The 26475-nt window shown below is 35.9% G+C and overlaps 1 protein-coding gene across 1 annotated transcript in view; it reads right to left on the reverse strand.

The window, feature by feature from the left end:
- Positions 1-2482: 2482 nt before the first annotated feature.
- LOC127424309 (nuclear receptor subfamily 6 group A member 1-A) overlaps positions 2483-26475 on the reverse strand; it is a 35357-nt gene continuing 11364 nt past the window's right edge. The window contains exons 2-9 of the mRNA XM_051669374.1: positions 21964-22194; positions 18576-18631; positions 16087-16253; positions 15516-15725; positions 12852-13106; positions 9393-9514; positions 7153-7305; positions 2483-7066 (exon numbers count right to left, since the gene is read on the reverse strand). Coding sequence (XP_051525334.1) covers positions 6927-7066; positions 7153-7305; positions 9393-9514; positions 12852-13106; positions 15516-15725; positions 16087-16253; positions 18576-18631; positions 21964-22194 — 1334 coding nt within the window. The 3' untranslated portion in view covers positions 2483-6926. The remainder of the gene's footprint in view (positions 7067-7152; positions 7306-9392; positions 9515-12851; positions 13107-15515; positions 15726-16086; positions 16254-18575; positions 18632-21963; positions 22195-26475) is intronic.

Here is a 26475-nt window from a genome sequence, read left to right on the forward strand (position 1 = left end):
AATAATAACCAACAAAAGTATGTTCTGTGTGTTTACTGTTTGAAAGATCTGTATTATTCGCAGCCTTAAGAATCATCTGAGTCAGGCAGTGAGGCCCACGTAGTCGTCTCTCTCTGTCAAATATGTGTTTACACGACTTGGACAGGCCTGAGTTCAGTGAAGCGGCACTATCAGTGAATAAATATTGTTCATTCGGCAATGATGGACTCTCTGTGCAATACACTGAGGGTTTAGTTTGGGCTGGATTAATGAGAACCTTTCGTGGAGCTGCCATTTGGTGTTTATGTTTATCTGATAAGACTCCAGTGTTTTTGGCAAAATCAGACTGGGAAACTGGTTACTGGGTGAGGTCAAGCTCACCTCTATTAGTAAGCACAGAATTTGCTGACTTGAAAGGACAGGTCAAAATAATATCAGTTCAATCTTAAAAGGAAGAGATTAGAAAAATACAGGGGATTCGCATTTAATGGCTCTCAATATTTGGACATTTTAGCCACACTTACCGTATGAATATTTTTGCATTATATAAAAATACATCAATCCAATTATTTTAAAGAAATATGGCACACACTTATCAAGCAAACATTTCACAAAAAAAGATAATGTTAGAATTCAATGTATACAGTATGTAGATACACCACATATGGCAAGCCAAATTGACTTTTTATCATGTGTAGGATATGAGTCACAGAGATCTATAATTCAATTTTCACTTGTGAAAATGCTAATTCTTGATATCAGTAATTTCGTTTGAACAATCAAAAACGTCCATTCTTGATATAAAAAAAATTATGTAGTCACTCATGGAAAAATACCCATTCCTGATATTAAAAAATGGAATTACATGTAGTAAAAACCATCGTTTTTGTTATCTGTAATTGCATTTACAGACATCTATAATTAATGTTCTTACTAGTTGAAATTTCAAATACAAACATCAGTTAAATCCTTCTTACTAGTAAAAACAATTATTTTTTATATCAATAAATACATTGTTACTAGTACAAATATCCATTCCTGATATCAACAATTGAATAACAACTAGTGAATATGCAAATTTATGATATGGAGTTAATTAACAGAGGTTCGGGAGGAGCATGTTAATTTGAATCTGACAAATCACAGCCCACGAGCAGGAGTATATAAGCCACTGCTTAACTGCTTCCTGTGACAACTCTCCTGACATCCCACCTACACATATTCTCTAGATTCATTATCTAAATAAGTAAAGTCCGGGTGGGTGGGGTAATCAGGACTCGAGTTGAGTCTTGAGCTCCGAGCCCTCCAGTATACAGACAGCAAGCCAAATACGTTTACTGCTTCAACACAAGATTACATTAACATACGAACTACTGAAATCTGTAAATGGGAGTAACTGGAAATGGAAATTTCAGATATCTGGAAGTTTCAGATAACAATAAATTAATTTATTAAATTATTATTAAGTAATTAAAGATATCTTAAAAGGCTTTCTTACTAGTTACAATTAAATTACAGATATCTGAAATTAATAAAGTTAATTAATTAAAAAAAATGTAACAGATATAAAAATTAGCAGTTATACTAATAATTTAATTGTTGATATCAAAAATATATTTTGGTTGTTATATTTGATTATATTATATTTTAATATATTTGATTGTTTGGAATATAGTGAATGATGGATAACTGTGAAATTCTACTAGTGAAAATGCATTTACAGATACCAGGGAAAAAATTTTACCAGTTGAATTTAATTTTTGATGTCAAGATTGGGTACTCCCAAGAGTAATGATGTATTTTTTTTTTTTTTTTTATCATCAAGAATTATCATTTTACGAGTGCAAATGTAATTACAGATATAAAAAATTAGCACTTTCACTAGTAACAACCATTCGTGATTCAATAATTAGCATCGAAACAGGTGAAAACTGACTTGATGTCCATAATACATATCCTGCATGTGATTACATGTCAAAACGGCTTGCCATACTAATGCACATATACACATGCTCTACTTGCTCCACTGTTCCATTGCTTACTTTTGCTCACAAAACAAAATGCAAACAAATATGCCCCTGCTCACATTTTACATCCACTAAAGTACATTTGCAATCTTGGTTTAATAAAATAAGAAGTTATAGCATGGCAGATTAGAACGCAGAAGCAAAAAACCAGTCGACATTGACTATTTATTTATCAAAACGGCAAAAGCTTTATTTAATTTGTTTGTACAGAATTACTTTAATACTCATGAGCGTCGCCATTTTGTGATGTCACAGCCAGCATGTCTGTGATCCCCAAACGCTTGTGATTTATAATATAAAACAGGGTTGCACTGTATGGAAAGGTGCTTTATAATAAAATGGCATAAAATGCATATTTCATGTATGTTTCTATATACATTTTTGTTCTTTATAGTTCATGCAGCATTCCTCAATATTCATATCGCTTCACAGATGCAGTGGTCAACATCGAAATGTGTACAAATGACAAGACCCGCTTTCACAGTTGCATAAGATTCACATTTATTTGGTTTCAAGTCCTAAACATTCTAAACATGCTTTTATAACACGTATGGGTCACATTCTTCACAGGTAGTAAAAGTCAGAGGAGCCGAGAAAGAGGTTTGTGACAAGGGTTAGGAAAAGCACCCCAGACAACCCTCCCAAAACCACACAAACATGTTACATGGCTGGATTAATCGCCACTGAACGTCGTGCCAGATTTCCTTCAACTAAACTAGGGGCAGTCCAAAGACCTACAAACGTCTCTGATTTACCTTGGTAAAAAAAAATGGAACAGTGTTGTTAACATAGTGAGTATTTGTGGGTTTTTAGGAGCGTGTCTATTCCCTGAGATATCGCCAAACCTCTCATCTGACTCCGTATGGTTTGCTCAAGTCCCAACATTCGCCATTGTTTCTTTTTTTAAAAGGCTATAGTTCACCCAAAAATGAAAATTCAGGGTAAATGATCACCCTCGTGTTGTTCCAAACCCGTATGGCTTTTGTTCATTCTTGGTATACAAAAGGAGATGTTAGGCAGTAGGTAAGGTTGTCCATCTCTAACATTCTGCCAAACATCTCCTTTCATGTTCCAGAAGAACTAAAATTATTATTATTTTTTTTATTTGGGGTGAACCATCCCTTTAAAATTCCCACTGGCTAATGAAGAATTCCAAAGGGAATTTTTAGAAGATTGAAATTAGTTCCCTGACTATGGAGTCTTTATGTAAATTTGACAGCACTTTGATAGTCTTTCAATAACCAATCAGCATACCCGTAACCATTCAAGTGAAAGAAATCTGATTGGCTGAAAAGTGTCAAAGCATTAAAATGATTACACAGGATTGACAATAAAAATTGTAAACAGTCGAGAAATAATAAGTCAAATCGACAAAAATACATTCTTCATGAAAACAATTCACAAACAGTGTTTACAACTAGGAATATAATACTGTTCATTTCACACTGAGAGAACAACGTTATAATTGCACTGAGAAAAGGTCTTCATTGAAAAGTGAGGTAAACGTCCAATGCAGCATTTGATGGCGGAGTAGTCGATCACACATAACATACTACGTCTATGAATGAAGGATAATAGGAAGCTTCAGCTGGACCTAAGGTAAATGTATTCTGTGAGGCAATGACTGAATATGAACAGGTGGAAACTATTTTCTTATCACAATCTCTGAAGTTTCTAGAATGGCATATGGGACGTACAAAGAAACAGGGTCACTGGTGCTATGAAACCAATAAATAACGATTAATACTTTTCCATGAAAGCACGCAACATGATGACACACAAAAGAGGTAGTTTCAATGTAGAAATTTCAAAAGAAAAATGAATAAAAAGAACAAATGAGGACACATTGTAAAATATGAAGGAAAAACACAACAAACAGACCTTCACCATCAGTTATCACATCTATACTGTGGAGTGGATTTTTCCAAATGCAAGAGTACAAGATCCAAAAGCTTCCCTCAAGAAAAATATCATTCAAGGTTCAGACCAAAATGCCAGAAACGAAACTGTTTATAGATATCGCAGCATGACTTCACATGGACCTATTTAAAAAATAAAAAAAGCAAGTAAGGAAAACTAATGTTCCTGCCTGATAACTAGGCCAGACATAATTTTTACAACCAAAACACTTCAAGACACCGAAAGCCCAGATATAAGAAGTGTTACATCAAATACAGCACATCTGTCTTCCGTTTTTAAACAGAATCAAAGAGAAACTCAGTACACAGCGGCCACATTCGTGAAGACTGGTGTATATAGCAGCTTCATATGCGACAAAAGCTCTCTGCGGTTGTTCCAGGCACCTACGAGTCTCTTCTTACGTGGGTGATGGCATGTTAAACGTGTGCTACCGCACTCCAAGCCAGTGTGTTTTGGAGTTTTTACCTGTAACAAACACTTCTACCGTATCGGGAGTTTAGTCTGAAGTTTCGCGAGGAGAGTCAACATTTAGCTCACTCACACTCCAAAACAACCCCCGCCAGAAAAGAAAACACTCACGATATCTACAAGTGTAAACAACGTACAAACACGACAAATGTGAAGAGATCCAAATGAACATATTATGGGATGGATGAAACAATGAAACCATGTAACAGGCAGTGTTTAAAGATTAAGGACACGCAAAGTGGCATGTGGACAGAGTGGTAACATTTGGCCTTAGAAATGTTAACGGATGATAAACAACGTGACCCCTTTAGTAGCATTTACAAAGGCTCTGACAGAGATGTCAAGTGTTGCCACTCAGGTTTAGCTGCACTTTTTAGGCTTGAGATGGGGTAATTGCCAGGATGAGCATGCATCTTTGGTATGGACCCCTTGTCATTGTCTGGTGCAAATATGTAAACATTACTCGACGCATATCTAACATTTTTGGAATGTTTGAAATGAGTTACAAAGAGCGCATCCAGCGATGCCTTGGTACAGATGAAAAACAAAAGGAGAGAAAAAAAAAACTTAACGAAATCCCCAGGGCATCGGATAGCTTTTCGTTGCCGGACTAGCTAACATCTCAGTCATATTTTCTTTCGAATTGGGTTTAAAGTAAAACTCATTGCATTTGATACTCAAAACCGAACAAAATACCCTTCAAAACAACACTTCCCCTCCCGGTTCAGAAACAAAAGAAAAAAAAACCAACAACAACAATAACTTCTAAAAGGACCTACAATGTCCAGAATACTACAAACTACTAAACCTACAAGTACATCAGCACTGTGAAAACGGAGAGAGATGGGAGTGAACTATAAAAATGGTAACTTTACCCTGTTTAAAACGTGAGGGAAGGAACCAGCAACAAACTAGGCCTGAACTAGGCACACTGGCTGCTTGCTCAGACGACACTTTGAGGAAATCCAATTTTTCACACATAACATCGGAACTCAGTCAAATAAATGGCCTTTGGGACAGTTTGAAACCATTTGGCGAAAAAAGAATCATAATTTTACAACTTACGGTAAAAGGCCAGTCCAGTATTTGCTTTTGAAAATTTCCCATTTGAAAGTTAGGTCCTTTCAGGATGCGATTGTACTTCATCACTTGAAGGCCAAACATGAGCTAATAAATATCAAAATCACAACTTCACAGTTACTAAAATACCTCAAGATGCTACCGCATCCGAATGAATGCTTCGAATGAGGATACTGAGTGTCTGTGGGAAATTTTCCTAAGGTAAATTGCACAAAAATAAAATACTTAATCTGTATTTTTGTCTTTCCAGTAAACATATCAAAACATCCTTAAAACAAAATAAATAAGACTTGTTTTCAAAGAATATATCTTGAATTTAGTAAATTTTTCTTACCATATTGGTATTTCTTGTTTCAAGCACAAATCTAACAAAATGTATTGAATGGCAAAAAAAACAAAAACAAACGGCAAAAGGCAAAATAAATACATAAATAAATCAAATCAAAGATACATTTTCTGAAAACAAGTTGCATATTATCTTTCAAAATTGCTACAGTAGATTTGTCTTGTTTTAAAGATGCTTAGATATTTATTTTTTTACTGGAAATCAAGGAAAAATACTATTTAAAACTGATACCTTAAAATGTAAACCACTGAACTGAGTGCAAACTGTGCAGAGTGTAGCGTTTGATGTTGGAAGCCGCTATTTTCCCCAGAACTGAGTCCACTGTCTGGTATTTTTGTGAGCAAAGCATTGCTCACTTCCCTCCAACTTTGCATAACTCTTTGGTCAAAAAATTTAATTTTTTAATATTAATATTAACAGACATACTCTGTCGTTAAGTAGAATCCTCATTTTGTCCCCAGTTTATGATTGTGAAACTTATCCGTACACATCTCTTATATGAAAAAAATCACGCTCTCCATGACTACTGTCTTTGAGAACTGCTGTGCAATGCAAATGCATATTGTGTGCAGCACACACAAATGCATAAGACAAGACGGTCTAAAAAAAAAAAAAAAAAACACTCAAAAGGCGTAGTGTCAATGTTAACTTCCCGACCAGCCCAGAGCACTGAGAACCGAGTTACGTGTAACAGTTTCTTCCTGAGGTAGTCATTCAATAAAGCAGAATTCATTTCATACATATCTGTCTCCTATCAGCATCCAAAAGAGAAGTGAATAAACGTAAAAAATTAAAAAGCTAGTAGTAGATCTCATCTGATCAGTGGTTACACTTGTCACATATCGCAGTTGGACTGAAGTGTGTGAAATCCACTGTGCTTATTGTGTATTTCCATTTGAAAAAGAAGCATGTGCACAGTGTGGATCAACATACATTCAGCTCTGTCTGGTAATAAATAGAGAAAAAAACGAAACTAAACTAAACTAAATGTAGAAAATAGTTTCTTGTCACATTCATGAGAGGAGGAGTCGGGCACCAGGTGTCCCACCCCATAAAACACCCCACCCCCGTGCAATAGATGGGGAGGGTGTTGTCAAGGGGCGGGGCTAGTTGGCAGGGGCGGTACCCTTTGCGGCCACACAGGGGGAAGAACCTGTCCTGTAGTTATTCAGACTGGACTTACAGGAGTGCAATACTGCCTTAAACAGCAGGGGGAGCTGCTCCAAAGGAATATTGACCAGCTTCCCTGAAATATGAGGGGAGAACAGGTGTGACCAATGAATAGATCCTTTACAAACCTGAAGAAACTGAATTATACAGTAAAAGGCTTACCTGCAATGCAGCGGATTTCTGGCAGACACATCATGATCTCTGGAAAGCGTTTGGGTTGGTGAGGGTACTTGTACTCGGTGTAGTCTTGACAAACGTACCAATAACGCTTGTTCAGCTGCTCCAACTGTGTCACATTAGTCAGACCACGAATATCTAGACAAACAGAAAGAAATATCTTCCTAAAAAAACCTTCATGTGCCCCTCAACCCTCAATTATTGAGCAATTTCAATCCTGTTGCCATGCAGAGTACAAATTACAAATATATTATACACTCAACTTGTCTGCATACAAATTCACTCCTTGAACTGGAGCAGGATTTTGGACCAGTGAGATTTAACTATGGGTGGAGCTACCCAGAGCGACGCAACAAAAACAGAAACCAAGCAAGTGAGAAAATCTCTTATGTGTCTTAACCAGCCATGATGCAGACACCGGCCACTTTTTTTCTATTTTTGTTGTGTCGCACTAACTAGCTCCACCTAAAGTGGAATCTCATTGGTTGAAAATCCTGCTCCCTATAACTGTATATTAAACATCAAAACTGTTTTGATTGCCTGACATTTTGCCACTTCAAGCAGTATTATTGCTTTCAATAATAAAAAAATAACTTGTTTCTAGAAACTTGTTGTGTTGCACCTAGTTGGGATGATGTGTTATATTGCTATACATTACGCACTATTCTCTGACATGCACTATATGGTAACCTATATTTTGTTCCGCCTCTATGCAATACTATGTAAGCCGGATCCCACCTAGAAATAAAAAATAAAGTTAATTCTAACTTTTTATCTCTGAATTATGACTTATCTTTTTATCGCAATTGCGATTTCATATCAATTGTTAAAAAAAGCCGTAATTGCGAGAAATAAAGTCGCAATTAGGGTATCAAAAGTACCGGTACTTCCATACCAAGTTGGTACTAAAATAAAAACAGTACCGGTAGTACCGAGCACTGACTTTATTCGATAACCGCACGCTGTCTGACTGACACACGACTGCTTCCAAATGCTCACATAAAAATTTGACAAACCTGGGGAAAAAATAAATGCACACTTAATCAAATTAAAATAGTGACATGTCCTAGTGTGATTATTAAACCGAGAAAGACTGCAATCTTAGTCTGCATGAGCTGCGTGCTTTAAATTGAACATGTGAAGCAGAACTCTCATAACTCCAAATGCCACAGTTTCTTGCGCGCTGTGTGTTATATGAGGTGACAAAGCAGAGCACTCATTCACTGTGAAGCATGCAGCACATGCAAACAATATAGTATATTTATATAATTAAATCACAGCAATAGCGCTTTCATTATCACACTGGGCCATGTAGCGAACTTTTTATCCAGACTTGTGAAGCTTCTGTCAAAAGCCCCAGACAAAATAAAAGCCAGACACCTGAAATTGAAGAAATTGTGACAGAAATATACTATAACTGTATAGTAAAATGTAATATTCACTGTAGAAATAATAATAATAATAAATAATAATGATTAATAAACAATAATAATATTCATAATAATATTATTTTTTAAATAATAATAATAAAAAGTAAGCAACATATCACAAGCAAGAGTGCTGCTGTACTGAATAAAAGTTTGGTAAAAATACAATGGTATGTTGAAAAGTAATTGTTATATGTTCATTTGTTGAAAGTTTTAGGAATTCATTTGATTAAACTATTTTGATGATGAAATTAAACTTTAAAACAAGGACTTATAAAAAATAAATAAAATTGGAAAAGACATGATTTGGGGAACAATAAAACAGATTTCAGTAGGGCCCTACTTAAAAACACTTTAAAAACACTTTAAATTTTAGTATCGTGACAACACTGGTCGCAACTGCAAGATATACAGTCGCATTTGCCCTTTTTATTTATTTTTTAAAAAGGGCAATATTTTCATTTTTTTTAAAGGATAATATCTGAAGGGCAATATCTGAAATATCTGAAAATATCTAAAACAAACAGTATGACATTTTTATCTTGTTTTGAACCTTCTTCAACAAATCCATTCACAACAATAGTATACTATGTTTTTTAAGAGCTAAGATATAAAAACTGCAAGTAAAGATTTTGTGCTATTTGAGTGCTCAAACATGCAATCAATGGAAATTTTTTCATACAAAATACTAAAGCTAGAAGATAAATCAGAAATGTATAATCAGCAGAGCCGAGAGGTCATAGATGTCATAGAAATACAAATGACTAAAGTCTAGCTTGTGGTTGAGTGTTGTTTTACCTTGGTTGAGGAAGTTAATGGCCTTCATGCAGGCATACTCTTCATTGCTGACCTTCAACTGATGGAACTTACGGAACAGATAGATCAGCTTCTCCATCAACTCCATGCCATCCTCACTGAAACTACACACACAATTCATCAACCAACTACAGATTTCAAATAGTAAGTTGAACTTGCAATTACATCACAAGGAAGGGTAAAGGGGGAGGTTGTCTTAGAATTGTTTTGGTCATTTTTGGCCATTTTTATGAATAGCAGAGAGATGACAGAACGTGACAGGTAGAAGGCGAACTTGAACATGCATCTCCAGCATTAGTGATGCACCACCATGCATGTGCACTATGCAGTTACATATGTGTTCATCCTGTAAGCCAGTAAAGCAGAGATTCTGACAAGCTTAATTTATGTAAAGCACTAATGAGTTAATAAGAATATTGGCAAGTGGGAGAACTCATGAGCTGTCTTAATAATGTTTTAGTGATGAAGCAAATCATATGAGACATGCTTTGGTGCTAAATTACTTAATAAAGCCATCAAAAAACAGCCAACTAGTGCCAAAAGATACCCAGTACCACAACCTTTAAATCTCCAGCCATCCCTGCACAAAAAAATAAAAGCAAAAAAAAAAAAAAAAACAACAGCTTAAACCAGCCTAAGGTGGTTAGCTGGTTTCCCAGCCTGTCCAAGCAGGTCAGGCTAGTCTGTTTTGCTGGTTTTAGAGCGGTTTTGGGCACTTGTTAGCTGGTCAGGCTGGGACACCAGCTAGCCAACCAACTAAACTAACTAAGACCATCAAGCCACCTTAGGCTGGTTTTCCTTGTTTTATTTTTACACAGCTATTGTGCCTTCATGCTTTTTTTTTTTGTTTTTTTTTTTTTTTTACTTTTTTGCTCTCTACATCCTGTATATCTGCCACTCTCCTTTAATTACAACAGTCTCTTTGAACTCTACCCCTAAAGGTAGGTCGCAACCTACAGTGTGTACCTGCCCAGTAAAGAGGATGTTTCACAACCTGAGAACTGATGCCCTGCATTTGTACCCAAAATGCAGCAGTAAATCTCGCCATGAGATCGAGAGGAGACGGTTCAGAGGTCAGGTAATTCCAGACTAATTTACACACACTACACACACTCCCCCCTCCACGTAAGCACTAGTATTTCACACAGTTACATGCTACACACCTAGGAAACATGGCTTTAAAATGTGATTGAGTGGCTGGAATTAAGCCAAAACCAACAGCCAGGGTCAAAATGTATAACAAATTTCCTCCAAGCTTCTATTAGTGATGTTTTGCTTTGACCTCTATATAGATATAAGAGTTGTGAGTAGTTCACATGACATGTCAAACAGTGCCAGCCGTATTTAAATAGTAAATCGATTTGACCTTTTCAATGTTTAATGCAAATATTTAGACAGCAGGGTTGCTGGTGGCGATACATAATGCAATTTAATGATGGCAAATCAGAAGTAGACAAAAATGAAATGAACACACATTTTACACAATTTTACTAAAGAAATCACTACAAAAATTGCTTACTTAGTGTTTACTTACTATAATGCTTGGATATGTTTTCTTGTAGGGTTGTTTAAGCTTATATTGGTGGTCATGCTTTAATGAATCAAATATTACATGGGGGATATTGTGTTCACCGATCATGTGTTTAATAGGTTGTATTTTCGGTGAAGTTACTGTAACATGTTTTCTAATATTCATGAGTATTTCATAACATTGCTGCAGTTTCGAAGTTCCCTTAAGTGTGTGCGTGCCACTGTTTTCTTTTCTTTTACCCCAGTCGCAGAAATGCACAAGTTGTTTTGTTTTTTTTTCACTTTCTGAACATTAAAACTGCAGCAATGTCATCTCAAGTCGTTTATATTAGTGATGTCACAGCACAGTAATATACATATTAATTTGTTTAGTGTGTAATCATCTCTCTATTTTAACTTTACTGCCAAAGAAATGATTAGGGAAACCGTTTGTTATTATTGTAATTTAATATTATTCTATATTATTTTCATGTTTAATAAAGTATATTTCATATTCATCATTATTGAATCCTCATGTTTTTAGTTTTATTGTGTGCGGTGCACAGGCCTACTATTGTAGAATTAGGGTTTACTGGTATTGTACACCGAGGCTGTAGACTGTAATATAAAAATAATTTAAGATCTAAAATTTGGGATATGTGTAAAATAATACAAACATTACAGTGTGGTGGATAAAACACTTAAATAATCGTATCAAAATATGTAAATAAGAGTATTCCTCAAGACGATTAATATATGGAATATAATATATTTAATCGAATAACATAAAATCAGGTGAATATCTCAGAGCAAAGTCCAGGTAAACTTAAACCATGAGATTCATCAGAGCAGGAGAGCAGTCCTGAAACACAACTGATGTAAAATGTTCCTCTGCAAGTTGCTTGCAATTTTAGGTTTAAAGTACAAATGTCGCTATAGAGCCCAAAGTTCCATAGAGCAGATTTAAAAATTAAATAATAAAATATATATATATATATATATATATATATATTTGTATTTTTTTTTTGTATTTTTTTTGTATTTATTTTTTTACCTAAAATCTTCAAAGTCCACGTTTATTAACTACGCTTATATTGAAAAAAGATGGGAAAAAGTAATCTTAGATTTGGTGGCTCTACACAAATCACACACTCATACACACCAGAGAAGCCACAAAAACCTGAGCATTCCAAGAAGATGGAGAAAGAACAAGGAGAGACAGAGAGACAAACAGTCTCTCTAGTTGCCTTTCTCCCACACACACACACCCTCCACCTCCATCCAGAGATGCCAAAGAATACCTGAAGCATGGAGAACAGTCTGTCATGATTTAAAACTGCTGCAGTAGATACTGCAAAAAGACCCTTTCATGCAGACAGGTATTTCTTTATTTCAGGCACATCTACACTGAGCACAACTACTGAGTTTAGGACAAGTGAGTTCTTATTAGTAATGTCATATTCATAAACAAACTGGTTCTTATTAATGATTTGGTCAGACAATTTTTAAGTCCTTTTTTTACCCTAAATCTCCACTTTAACTTTCACTTTCAGATGTGAAAGTGAAGATTCAGCTTTAAAAAAGGACTTAAATAATCTATTATATTGCTTCTGAAGATATGGAGTCTTACGATTACTTCTATGTTTCCTTTATGTGATTTTAGGAGCTACAAAGTTCTGGTCACCATACACTTGCATTGTATGGACCTACAGAGCTGAAATATTCTTATAAAAAATCTTTGTGTTCAGTAGATGAAAGAAAGTCATACACATCTGGGATGACATGAGGGTGAGTAAATGATGCCAGAATTGTCATTTTTGGGTGAACTATCCCATTAAACCACAGCAAATACTGAATTAATGACAAATATGTCATTATATTATCATCATGATGTTGGAGAAATATTAGTCCATAAAGCACACGATTCCTCACCTCTGCAGCTCGTCATCGGACGGAGTGTATTTGTCTGTGACGTTGGCGAGGTCGCCCAGCACCTGTGCGCTGTAGACTGTCAGACAGGCCAGCAGGATAAGCTCCTGCCAGGTGGCGCTCAGGAGCCGAGTATAGTCCTCGATGGACAGCTCACAGAAAAAAGGAAGCTTCTTGATCCAGGAGATCTGTCTGAAGAGCAGCTCGTCTGCTAACCGACACAACAGGGCAAAGAGCTCCACCTGAGTGACCCGATACCTACACAAGAGAGAAAAAGAGATGATTCATGTCACTAGATTTTTACTACTGATGCTTGACCATGCAAAACTTGCTCCATGATGCTGGGTGGTTGCTATGCAGTTGCTAAGGTGTTCTAAGTTGCTGCTAGCGGTTACTTATTGGTCCAAGTATAAAGTACAAAATTTTGAAGCTCCATAATCCAAATAAAGGAAGCATAAAAGTAATCCATATGACTCGTGGTTAAATCTATTTATTCAGACACAATATAATAGGTGTGGGTGAGAAACAGATACATTTTTATGTCATTTTTTTATAATAAATTCTCCTCACTGCCCAGTAGGGGGTGATACGCATGAAGGATGTTAATCACTAAAAACAGAAGAAGGAGAATGTGAAAGTGAGGGAAGAAGGACATCAATATTGATCTGTTTCTCATCCACACCTATCATATCACTTCTGAAGATATGGATTTAACCACGAGAGTCCGTAGTACTTTTATGTTGCCCTTGTGTGGATTTTGGAGCTTCAAAATTTTGGCACCCATTCACTTACATTGTATGGACCAACAGAGCTGAGATATTCTTCTAAAAATCTTTGTTTGTGTTCAGCAGATGAAAGAAAGTCATACACATCTTAGATGACAGGAGGGTGAGTAAATGATGAGAGAATTTAAATTGTTGGGTGAACAAACCCTTTAATACACATTTAGAGACAGTGTACAGTGTCACTCACACATGTGAGACTAAAATAATGCAATAACATGAACTAAACAACATAAATCGCAGAATACCACAATGTACATAACCAATATTAAAAATAAAAAGAAACATAACTTTAACCATAAAATATAATGAAGTGTGAAGGGTAACGCAGAGACTTCTGGGAACGCCCGATTATTGTTTTTCACAACAGTTTACCAAAAATAGTACATGTATTCTCTTGTTCAATATAATATACATTTTAACCATTAATTATACAGTAAAATCATACTTTTTACATCTAAAAAACTAAATCTGTACAATATTTTACCATAAAATTACATGTATTGTCTTGTTAAATATATTATAATTTTTTACCGTAAATGTTAAGGTAACTGTTAACCTGTTAACCAATTAAAGTTTTTTTTACTGTTGCATTTTTTACCCTTAAAATTTCGGACATTCTTTACAATGCACAATCTAGTCACAATATTACACATAAATAAATAAATAAATAAATACCTTGTATTCAGAGCACCATGGCCCCTAAAATGACGGTCACACTACACTTCACGCTCCATTCACTCCCATTCAAATGCATCTGAATGCAGCAGAGCGGAAACGCAAGCTCACGCGAAAAAAATTTGTACAACGCTTGTGTACCAAAGTTCAAGCTTGGTAAGCTCTGAACAGTGAATTCGTTCGACAAGAGGACGTGTGGCCAATAGGAGACTAAAACATCACACGCTGACCTCTTGTCCAACACACTCACGACGAAATCATCAGGATTCGTATGACTTTTCTAAATTTGGCTTATTCGTATGATATAGTGCAGCTGCACTCGTTTGAATTCATTCGACTTTCACGACAATTCCTACAGCCAGTTACATCGCTGGACATTGTTTCCATCTAATACGTGACAATTACTTGCTTCTGTCACACACAACAGCTTCCTATCATGTTTAAATGGGGTTTGGGTAAGGCCATAATATTAATAAGCATGTCCTTAATGCCTCGTGTGCAGCACTCGCACTTACTTCCACATTAGACATTCGGGAATTTGCATGTGATGAAGTCGTACGAGTTTATGCGAACAACATCGTGCGAGACCAAACGAAATAGCAAAACTCCTAAATTATGTATGACTTTTCATGAGATCGGGTTGTCTTGTCTCAATTCAAAGGATACATATTTCAAAGCTGCGAGATTTATTGTTGCAGGAAAGTGAGAAGACAATATATTTTAACATATTTAATTAAATATTATTTGTTTATTTGTTTTATTCATTATTTACTTACACCAGAAGCCCTCCCACGTGACATCATATCCTGATTTGTAGTTGTCCGAAAAAAAATTGTGTTCTCAAAGCCTAGTGTGACCGCCCTTTAAGTTGTCATTACTATATTTTTTTTTATATTAAACAATGATTATACTAGATAATTTTTAGCAATATTTGATCTTCAGGTGTATTTTTACCTCTGCGAGGGCATATATTTATCAATTAAAACATACTGTCATCCTTTTATGTAAAATCATTTAAAGGAATTTTCCAGGTTCAAAACAAGTTAAGATCAATCGACAGCATTTGTGGCATAATGTTGATTACCACGAAACATAATTTCGACTGGCCCCTCGTTAAAAAATAAAAATGAGCCCCCATTCGTCTCTAACCTTGTTTCAAAATGACAGATGGACTACTCGACTGATGACTGAATGAAGTGTTCTTTACCCGTCCTCTATAAGCATGGGCGTGCCAAGAGGGGCCAGCTCCTCTGCTGCCACCAGCTGGCTGATGAGGGTATGACTCTGAGGGTACAGACTCCGTGGCTGGGCAGCGTATCCAAACAGATGGGGCAAGAACTGGTAGTGCTGGGCCATAGCGTTGCCAATGTACTGTTCCCTCAAAGCAGCTGTGTAGCCATTCAGCTCCACGGAGCGACTGTACCGAAAGAGAAGGAAGGAAAGATAATTTTTGGCCATTTTGGCATGTTCAAGTTGAGGTTGTGAATTGATTGGACAAGTTTGCCTAAGATTTTAAATGCTAAATCTTAGCCAATCCCATTTTACGTCTATTACAATGTTCTCAAAATCAGCTGTTGTGACCTGATGTTCTTATAAAATATCTCAGAATACTTTGTTGAAGAAGAAAACATTTTCTTATTTATTTCATACACTCAATTCAAGTCTATAGCAGCCAAGGACTGTAATCGGAGTAAATTTGTCCTTTTGTGTTTTGTGAATTATTCCCAGATGGACTTCCAGATTCCTGTTGTTTTTGCTGTGAAGGAGGGAATACTGACTTGGAAGAAAGTGTGGAGACAGGTGAGGGCTGGTTCCCATCGGAGACACCGTTGCCAGGGGAACTATGGTCACTGTCGCCGTTGTTTCCCCATGTGTGTTCTGGCATGCTAGCTTCATCTTTAAACTCCTGTCCGGACATAATCCGTTCGATCTCCTCATCGGAAATCTGAACAGAGATAGAGGAAAAGATTATTTCCTTTTTACATTTTTTAAATATAAATTTCAAAGCTGTGAAACTATAATACAAGTTATTCAGAGGCACTAGAGAAAATATTTATAAATGTAAAAGAGTCTGCAAAGCCCATCATCTCCAAATCGATTTAAATGAGGGGAGAGGCAGATGAAGAGAGAAGTTTTGTAGTAGTGACTGCACACAAAAAGCAACTGCATGAGACTCATTTTCGCTCTTAATACAAAAACGATAGAAATAAACAAACCAGAGTTTGTCAAGGCCAGGCACTAAAATTCAATCGATGATTTCAAGCCATCTTTAACCTTCCTAAAAGTGTTTTATTTGGCATAAGGTGAAGCAACCAGCTATTGTGCGTTCCAGAGGCAATTAGGGTGTCAATAAGACACCGGTCTCTAGTGCCCGTAGAGGCTGGGATCAGGTGCAAACAAGAGCGCTATATGGAGTAACAAAGCTAAGCTTTTATACCTGTATTGCCTTTTCAAATAAAAATAGTAAACATGGCTTACCAGGGAAAATGGTTCCAGATACTAATATTACATATTTGTCAGTGCACTACACTGCAAAAAAATATTTTCAACATTTTACTATTATTATTATTTTATTTTAGATAATATTTTTAATTATTAATTTTATTGTTATTTTTAATTATAATAATTATTAATTAATATTCATTATTATTTATAATTAAAATTGTACATAAGTGTTTGTATTACATAAGTGTATAAAAGCAAATTTGTATGGCAATATTTTTTTCTTGTTTAAAGAATACATCTCAATTAATGTTGTTAGATTAATGCTTTTAAACAAGCAAAACAATTTGCCCTTGGGGTAAGAAAAATAAACCTAAAATAATTCCAGATAAATTCTTTTAGAACAAGTCTTAATATCTTATACAATTTTGCTTCCATGGGAAATTTAACTTGTTTAAAGAAATAATTAACCTAATAATGAACATTCTGTCATCATTTCTTCACCCACATGTTGTTCCAAACCAAATGCTTAGCCAGGAAATTACTTTTGGGTGGGCCTCAATAAAAATGGATAGGCCAAATCTTCACCCAAATTGTTTTGAACCAAATTGACCTTAACAACAGAGAGGTTGCGCATTCAAACGTTTCTTTCACACTTTCAGATATCTGAATTTATGCATTTTTTAAAAACTATTTTGTAAATATATATTTGAAGTCATACAATAATTTATAATATTTTGGGTGGCCTTGCGTCTAATTTGGGTGGACCCAGGCCCATCCTTGGCTATGCCATTGTTCCAAACCTGTATGAGTTTTTGTTCTCCCATTGAACACAAAAAGAGATGTTAGGCAGAAAGTTAGCCTCAGTCACCATTCACTATCATTGTATCTTTTTCCATACACTGAAAGTGAATGGTGACTGATGTGAACATACTTCCAAACATATCCTTTTGTGTTTCATGGAAGAACAAAAACTCATACAGGTTCAGAACAACAGCAGGGTGAGTAAATGATGACAGAATTTTCATTTTTGAGTGAACTATTCCTTAAGGATGTTTAGATTTTTTTTTTATTTATTTATTTATTTTTTTTTTTTGTGAAACTTGAAAACAAGAGAAATATATTACGAAATATAAAATACAGAAAACTGCGAAGTACAGAAGTACGTGCTAGCATATGCACATATCTAAAACAACAAGAGCCACCATAACAAATGCCAGATTATTAGACATGATTTCTAAAATGAGAATTAAATACATTTCACTAACACTGCCATTCACCTCCATATTCACACAAATGTAGAAAAGCAGCCAAACAAAATGACTTGATGAGGTCGGCTGATGATGAATGAGAAGAATGACAAGGCAATCTATTCACTAGAACACTGGCCTTGAGAACAGCGACTCCACTAATGAAATTAACATCTTTAAATTGTGCTGAGGTCACAAGGCCCTTTATCGGCAAGCCAGTCTATTTATCCCAAACCTCAATTCCACTTGTCTTAATTTGCACCAAAACTAATCAGCTCTATTTCCTTTATTCACACCTTAAGGGGGCACGGACGCAAACGCTACATATGCTTTAAAAGAAGGTGAACACAAGAAAATTAAAAGAGACGAAAAACACTCAATCAATGGTAGGGCAGAGACAGAGTAATTAATTAATGACTTTAAAAAGTCTTAATGAAGCAAAGATCAAAAGCAAAGTATGGAAAAGATTTAGAGAGCAGAAAGATCAGGGCATGGCATGTCTGCACATGCGAAAGTTCGTTCTGAAAGAAGCGTGTCGATGTAATTACTGTGAATGAGGGAAGCGTTATGCTAACCTGTACGGGACCGATGCTTTTGTTTCGTCCTCCTGGCATGCCATCCTCTCTGATTGCTGTGAAACACAAAACCAAATAATGAGCTGCGAGTCAATTCAAAAATAATTTTACCTTCAAAATGAGAATTTCTGTTGGCCTCTGAAATGCTTTGCCTCTTTTCGACATACGAATGGAAATGAAAGACAAAGAGGATTGTGTATTTCTCATCAAGAGGATTTAGATGTTAACCACAGAACAACAATACAAGCATGTTTTCAACAAAAATAAAGGTTTGGGGGAGAAAGACAGACATGGCAACTTGTGTTTCAAAAGATACACATTGGTGTATTGTAGTTAAAATCTAAGCACAAGGAAAGAGCTGGACTTGGTTTGGTACTTCTACTTCTGTGACCACAAAATTAATGTTTAGTATGCATTCAAGAGTATTACATGAGTTTTCAAACATTAATGTTTTCATTAACATTCTGACATGTCTAAAATTCTTCATATGCTACATTAAAGAAATAAATCACCCTTAAAGGTATAGTTCATCCAAAAATGAAAAAATAATTTACTCACCCTCATGCCATCCCAGATGTGTATGACTGATCTTTCTTCAGCAGAACACAAATGAAGATTTTTAGAAGAATATCTCAGCTCTGTAGTTCCATACAATGCATGTGAATGGTGACCAAAACTTTGAAGCTTCAAAAATCACAAAGGAAATATAAAAGTAATCCATATGATCCCTGTGTGTAAATCCATGTCTTCAGAAGTGATATGATAGGTGTGGGTGAGAAACAGATCAATATTGAATTCATTTTTTACTCCAAATCTCTATTTTAACTTTCATTTTCAGATGTAAAAGTGAAACTAAACAGGCACCACATGTGACTTTCAGATGTAAAAGTGTAAGTGAAAGTGGAGATTTAGAGTAAAAAATGACTTAAATTTGTATCCGTTTTTCGCACAGATCTATTATATCACTTCTGAAAATCTGGATTTAACCAATGGAGTCTTATGGATTACTTCTGCTTCCTTTATGTGATTTTCAGAGCTACAAAGGTCTGATCACCATTCACTTGCATTGTATGGACCTACAGAGCTGAATAAAGAAAGTCATACACATCTGGCATGGTATGAGGGTGAGCAAATGATGAAAGAATTTAAATTTTTGGGTGAACTATTCCTTTACCAGTTTTTTTGTTTTTTTGTTCACACTATAGGGGTGTTTTTATGCACACTGTGAAGCAAAGCGTCTATAACCCGTTTAACCATGGTAAAAATCACTCTACGACACAGCTTTGAGTGGCTTATTGCTTTAATAAAATAGTGACAACAGTATGTATTTGGCAGATGCTTTTATCCAAAGCAACTTACTGTGCATTCAAGGTATACATTAATAACAGTAGAGGTTATTACTACTACAAGGTATAACAGTAATATGCTAAAAGACTAATTAATAAATGTGTTTGCTAATATCAATAATCAAAATAAACAATTCTTCTGCAAAAGTATACAGTTTATTAACCTAATTTTAAGTGGTTTAAATTGCCAAGCATACATATATAATAAATACTTAATTTAATTTATGTGTAGTCACAGGTGTGCCTGTATCAGTAATTTTACAATGGCTTTGAATGTGGATCACCCAGTCAGATTGTAGAGCCAGACCTAATTATATAGAAGTGTTTAAAGAACATTTTTGTATACTGATGTGCTAACCTCTCTCTCCTATGAAGACTTTTAGACATTGTATTGATTATAGTTTATCAATGACTAAATAAGCATCCAACTCTTAATAGCATCTTTTATGTTTCTCAGGGAAATGAAGACAGGAAAATTGCAGCTTGTGCTTAAATGGTAGCTTGTTCCCTGTACAAGTGGGGAACAAATGCACAATTACATCCATCCCAGACTTGTTCTTACCAGTAGTATTTTTCATTTGTATATTCAAATTACTGCAATACTAGAGTGCTTTACCTCAACCATTTGCAATTGTGAATGAATGCAATGGCCACTAGAGGGCAGTGGTGATTATTTTAAAATATATTTCTACCAGCTGTATTTGAACCTATTGTCATGAGTTTTATGTCAATTCTTGAGTGCGTTTTACCTATTACAATGGCAGGGCTGATAATCAGAGTTTTAAGGAGTCATTGGTGTATTGTAGTTAGGAAGGCAATTCACCTAAAGGCCACCAGTCTTTGAAGTAGTTCCACACTTTCCTCCCAATTTCTGCTCTGCTCCTCTAAGTACCTATTTTACTTGATTTCCTTATCTAAGATATTAGTGAAAAGTGGTTGTGGAAAAAGACATTTTGGTTTTAGATACTACTCCGTGTTATCAATCAAATTTTGCTATACTTTATTTATTAGAGCTGATTTTTCTCTATTCTAAAACAGTTACTAAAGTATTCGAATCAAAAATAACTGTTCAGAATCCTAAATTGAACAAATCGATGAAAAGCAAACCGAGTGGCTGATCAACCCCAACCCAATCAAAAGACCCTGCTGAAAAGACCAGCTTTAATTTCTATGAATTTCTTTATACTGGTTAGTGCTGGTTTGGTGCAGGTCTTGCTAGTGGACCAGTGGATGATTGACCAATGCGGTTTTGCTGGCAATAATGTTCAGCTAATGTGGTCTTGCTTAATTCAAATTTTGAGCAGGTCAGTTGTTCGTGTTTAAGTAGGCTGAAGGGGTCAAACCAGCACATACCAGCATTAAAAAACACATCATATGTTGGTGACTAGTCAAGCTGATGTTTTCCCTGCAGGAAAAAACAGGTCATACCAGTTTAAGGTGGTCAAGCTAGACAAACTGTCTTTTGGAACGTGGTTAACCTGCTCAACCAGGTCTCCGACAAATTGGCCTACCAGGTTGACTTCGGCCCCAACAGCTGGTAGTCAAGCTGATCAACAACCTAAACCGATTGAAGCCACTAGAATCGTATAAAACCTGCTATATTCTAGATATGATTTTGGCAGAATATTTCAGCTGGGATAAAAACCCACTGCAAGAATAATTTTCTTAATCAGTATTGTTGTTTTCCAATAAAGATATCTAAAATTCCTTATAAAAAAGATGCAATTACTTGTGAAGCCAAATTACATTGTATTCTTACCCCATTTTTTATACCCCAAATTATTTGCCAATGGAATGAAAAATCTACATTTAATTCAAGACCATTTCTCTGACAATAAGTCTTAATATTCTGCTTCTTAATATTTTGTATCTTCTTTTAAGGATTTTTAAAAACATATTCTTACTGGGAAACAAGAAGAATAAGAAACTGCTCATTTTTATTTATTTATTTATTAATTTACATTTATTACACATAATGGATACTCTTCTAGAAAGTATCGGCTGGTATCTTCTCAATCAGGTTTCCCAGTTCGTTCTCTCACCTTTGCGGTTCATTCCCATTTGCAGGCACTTGAGAAGCCTGCAGTACTGGCAGCGGTTGCGTTGCTTGCGCGACATCTCGCAGTTCTTGTCGCGGCTGCATCGGTAGACGCGCTTGTTGCAGATGCTGCGCTTGAAAAAGCCCTTGCAGCCCTCGCAGGAAATAATGCCATAGTGCAGTCCTGTGGCGCGGTCTCCACAAATGAGACAGGAGCGCTGCTCAGCCTGGTCATCTGAGAGAAACAGACAGGTATAAAGAAAGGAAATAATGCCATAAAACAAAATATTTTGTACGATTTATACAATTAGTTACCTATTTACTGAATGTTCATTTTATTGCTATGAGGAAACATAATAAAAATGCCACACTTCAGGGAACCAGAAAGACAACATGGCTTTCTTAATAAATGTCCTTGGTCTTATTACGCACAACTTTTACAATTGTAATACATTTTTCTTCCGCCTCGGATATTGGTTTTCTTTCCAGCTGATGTGACTAAGGCCATATTGGCGAGGAAAAATATTCATCATAATATCATTCACCTTCCAATCAAAACTTGATGGATAAGTCTTCAATTATTTCTCGCTGAATATTATGTAAAGTTAAGTGCACTGCAAATGTCATTATATGTTGTCTGTTTCCTTTCTTAATAAATGTCCTTGGTTTTATTGTGCACAACTTTTTCAAATGTATTTTTTTTTCTCTCTTAACAAACTAGCTCTTTTTTGTTGATGTTACAAAGGCTATGTGATCGGGGAAATTATTAACCAAAAATACAATAATAGACTATTTTTCATGATACAATCAAATTCCAATAGATAAAATTAAGCCACCCTACATTATTTCCTGCAGAATATTAAGTTTCAGCCAGAAATATGACATACGAATTGATGTAATTACGCAAGTTAAATGCCTTGCGAATGTTGTTCCATTTTGTGCTTTGGAAATTCAAAGGTTTACAGAAACTCTAGGGTTTAATTCTTGATGTTAAATGACAGAAAAAGTATAATAATAAAAAAAGAAAAAAAAGAATGAAGGACCTAATTCCCACAACACTAAGAGAAACAAACACTGTAACACCCATATACACACCCTCCCCCATTCCCAAACCAGAATCCTTGACCAGATGGGTGGGCACCATGGTAACCGTGAATGATGTGGCCATGAGAACGACTGACTTAGCGAAGAAAGCGTTCAAACCAAAAGCATCGGAAACACTAACCCTCCCTACCTCCACCCTCACCTCTCTGTCCTGCTCGCCCGCTGTCAGAATTATGATATCAGCTAACATTGAAGCCACCGCCCACAGCCACCCACCCCCTTGGCTGTCTAATGAACCAATACAGACAACACTACTGCTTTTAGAAGACTAACTAAACCCCACAGAGAGGACTGAAAAAAGAGGCCAAGAATGAATTCAGGGTGAAGAATCTGTGACAGAACACGGTCATCAAGATGTTGAGATCAATCTCTGTTTCGCAAAAGAATCAATCTTTTACACAATTATTTTTTTATGATTAGGTTAAACCTTAAAACATTTGAAAAATCACTCAACTATAAGAACTTTGTTCTTATAGTTTGGACACTTTTGTTTGGATACAGTTGAGGGATATAGGGGTGTTAAGAGTAGGGTTGTCACATTTTTTTCCAGATGATGTTTAGTCCAATCCAGAGTTGAAAGGTTCGTATTTTGAATTTGACAATTTGTCTGATTTCAATCAAAATGCTGAAAAAAATATTTGAGTAAAGTATTTTAATGTGTGTGTTTCATTAGTGAAATTGCTATCAAGAAAACATAAAACATACCAAACTTCAGGGATCTTTTCAATATTTTAAACAATTAGTATTAACAATTCGGCAAAACCGATTCACGAAGAGTCTGAAATTCACTCACTTTAAGAACTTTGTTTGAAAGTATAACGATGAGAAATCATAAAGAACATGGTCATCAAGATGTTGTGATGTCCTATTCGCAAACAAATCATCCTTGCTTAAAATTCTGTATAATCATTCGGTTGACCTGATTCACCGTGAGTTTGTAAATAACTAAACTGCAAGAAGTTTGCTTGGAAATAAAACTATGAGGATCAACCATAACGCAATATTTCATACAATCTATAGACCTTAATTATAGCAATAAAATGCCAAGTCACTAAATGTCTATTTCACTTAAGTGAAGACTCATTGAGCTGGTCAATTCATTTATACAAACTGAAGGAACTGAATGACAAACAGCAATTATTTAGCAAAATATTTATTTATTTTTAGTGATGACTCAACTAATCTGTGAATTTATTTGAATGAATAGGCCAAATAAAAAATAAAAAAGTAAAACAGCAATATTTTTTTTAAGGATTTTTATTATTTTTTAATTTAGGTATTGTTTCGTGTTTTTGTTACAGACAAATTCAAACGTACATTCTAGTTGAGGACAAAATGTGCAAATGGAAAAACCCAATAAATACAATGCTCTCTCTCTCTCTCTCTATATATATTTACATTTACATTTATGCATTTGGCAGACGCTTTTATCCAAAGTGACTTATAGTGCCCTTATTACAGGGACAATCCCCCTGGAGCAACCTAGAGTTAAGTGCCTTGCTCAAGGACACAATGGTGGTGGCTGTGGGGATTGACCAACAACCTTTTGCTTACCAGTTCAGTGCTTTAGTCCACTACGCCACCACCACTCCGGCTTGAGTGATGAGTCAGTGATTCGTTGAATTCATAGAAATGAACCATCCACACAAAGCGAGTCACTAAAATTATTCTGACTTCTCAGTGCCATCAAGATGTCAAATCTTCCAGTTTGTGTAAAGAAGATAGACAGTCAGGTAAAAGATCTATCCATATAAAATGAGCAGGTTGTAAATGTAGAAATATCAGGATATGGCTGCCGGTACATCGAAAATCAAACTGATAAACATAAACAAGGATCTGTGTGCTGTGTGAAAACAAACAAACTGCTGCTAGCAGAGAATGTGGTGGGGTCAACTGCCGGGACTGTGGAACATTAACAGAGAGTTCAAGTCATAAAAGCAGGGTCATGGCCCAGCACCTTTTCATTCTCAATATGAGAGGGAGTTCCACAGGCCCATCATTACAGCAGAGTCAAGAACAGGCCATTCATACCATCTGACATGCCTTATACTCCTCTATAGGACAGTATGATTACAGTGCAAATGCTGCCTTTTTTTTCTGCCACCTTTCTGTAGAGCTTTCAAAGCACTAATGCTTCAATATTTTCTGTGGAGCAGATGGATCTTCTGTACTAAGAAGGGGTCAACAGTTAACGGATACAGTTGAGGGTTTTAGGGGTGTTAAGAATAGACCTTATTCACAGTAGCGCCATTTTTGATATTTGACGTGAATGAAAACGAGGCTATGAGGGATCGACTTACCATCTCTTCAATGGCTCGCATGGAACAAAACCGTACCTGATTTTTCGCAACACTTTTTTGTCAACTGAATTTTCTTGGAAAGATATTTTTTCAATGTTTTGTCAATGGAACGATCCAAATACACTTTAAACTGCAGTACAGCCCATTAAAGAGACTGTATATCCGTCCCTCACAGCCTCGTTATCAAAGATGGCGCTGCTCTGAATAAGGTCTATAAGATTTTCAACAACAATTTTCCAGACAATGTTTAGTCCGATACGGAGCTGAAAGGTTCAAATTTTAACTTGAAGCAGAAGGTGTGCTTAAAACATTTTAAATGGCTTACAAAAGTTTTGACTGATTTCATACAGATGAATGCTGGGAAAAACGGAGTTTTTGTTTTGCGCAAAAGTCACCATTGCGATGCTACATTCATGTCCGGGGCACGTTGTAAGACAAGTTACGTGCCGAAGTGTAACACTTAGGCCGTGTGTCCACCAAAGTGTTTTTTCCTGAGGCCAGCGTATTTTTTTCAATTGTTTGCAATGGGATCACTGCGTATTTAAAAAAGCCATCAGCGTGATGAGGCGCTGAGTGCTGCGTGGTTGGCGTTTTTGGGTAAAACGCAGCGTAGTCACTGTCACTTTTTACCTAGCCGTCCAATCACAGTGGAGGAAGGGTGGGACAAATACCACATTGACTAACCATCACATCCTACTTGTACAACGACTGAACAACAATGGTGGAGAAGTTTGCTGGTCTCCGAGTATTCATGTCTGTACCAGATGACATTCCCGGACTACCACAATATTAATATGAATAATATGAATAATATGAAAAAATAATGCTTCAGCCTTCCCCTCATCCAGAGCAAGGGCCAGAGCAAGTACTCCTCCTTGTGCCTACATTTTTACATTCAGTACTTGCTGATAACACAAACTATCTTCGAAATTAGGTACTTGCAACACATTGCTTCCATGGATATTCCGTATCATAGCAACCAAAGCATCTCAGCTGAAAAAACACTGTGCCTCCAAAGTGCTCTCAAGCACTCCCAGCTGGATGTTTTCAGAAGAGCACCTGGTATTTTCAGCTGGCAAAAACACTTGGTGGACACAAGGCCTTAGGGTTAG

This window comes from Myxocyprinus asiaticus, chromosome 33, assembly GCF_019703515.2.
Source record: "Myxocyprinus asiaticus isolate MX2 ecotype Aquarium Trade chromosome 33, UBuf_Myxa_2, whole genome shotgun sequence".
In the NCBI taxonomy this organism is placed as follows: domain Eukaryota; kingdom Metazoa; phylum Chordata; class Actinopteri; order Cypriniformes; family Catostomidae; genus Myxocyprinus; species Myxocyprinus asiaticus.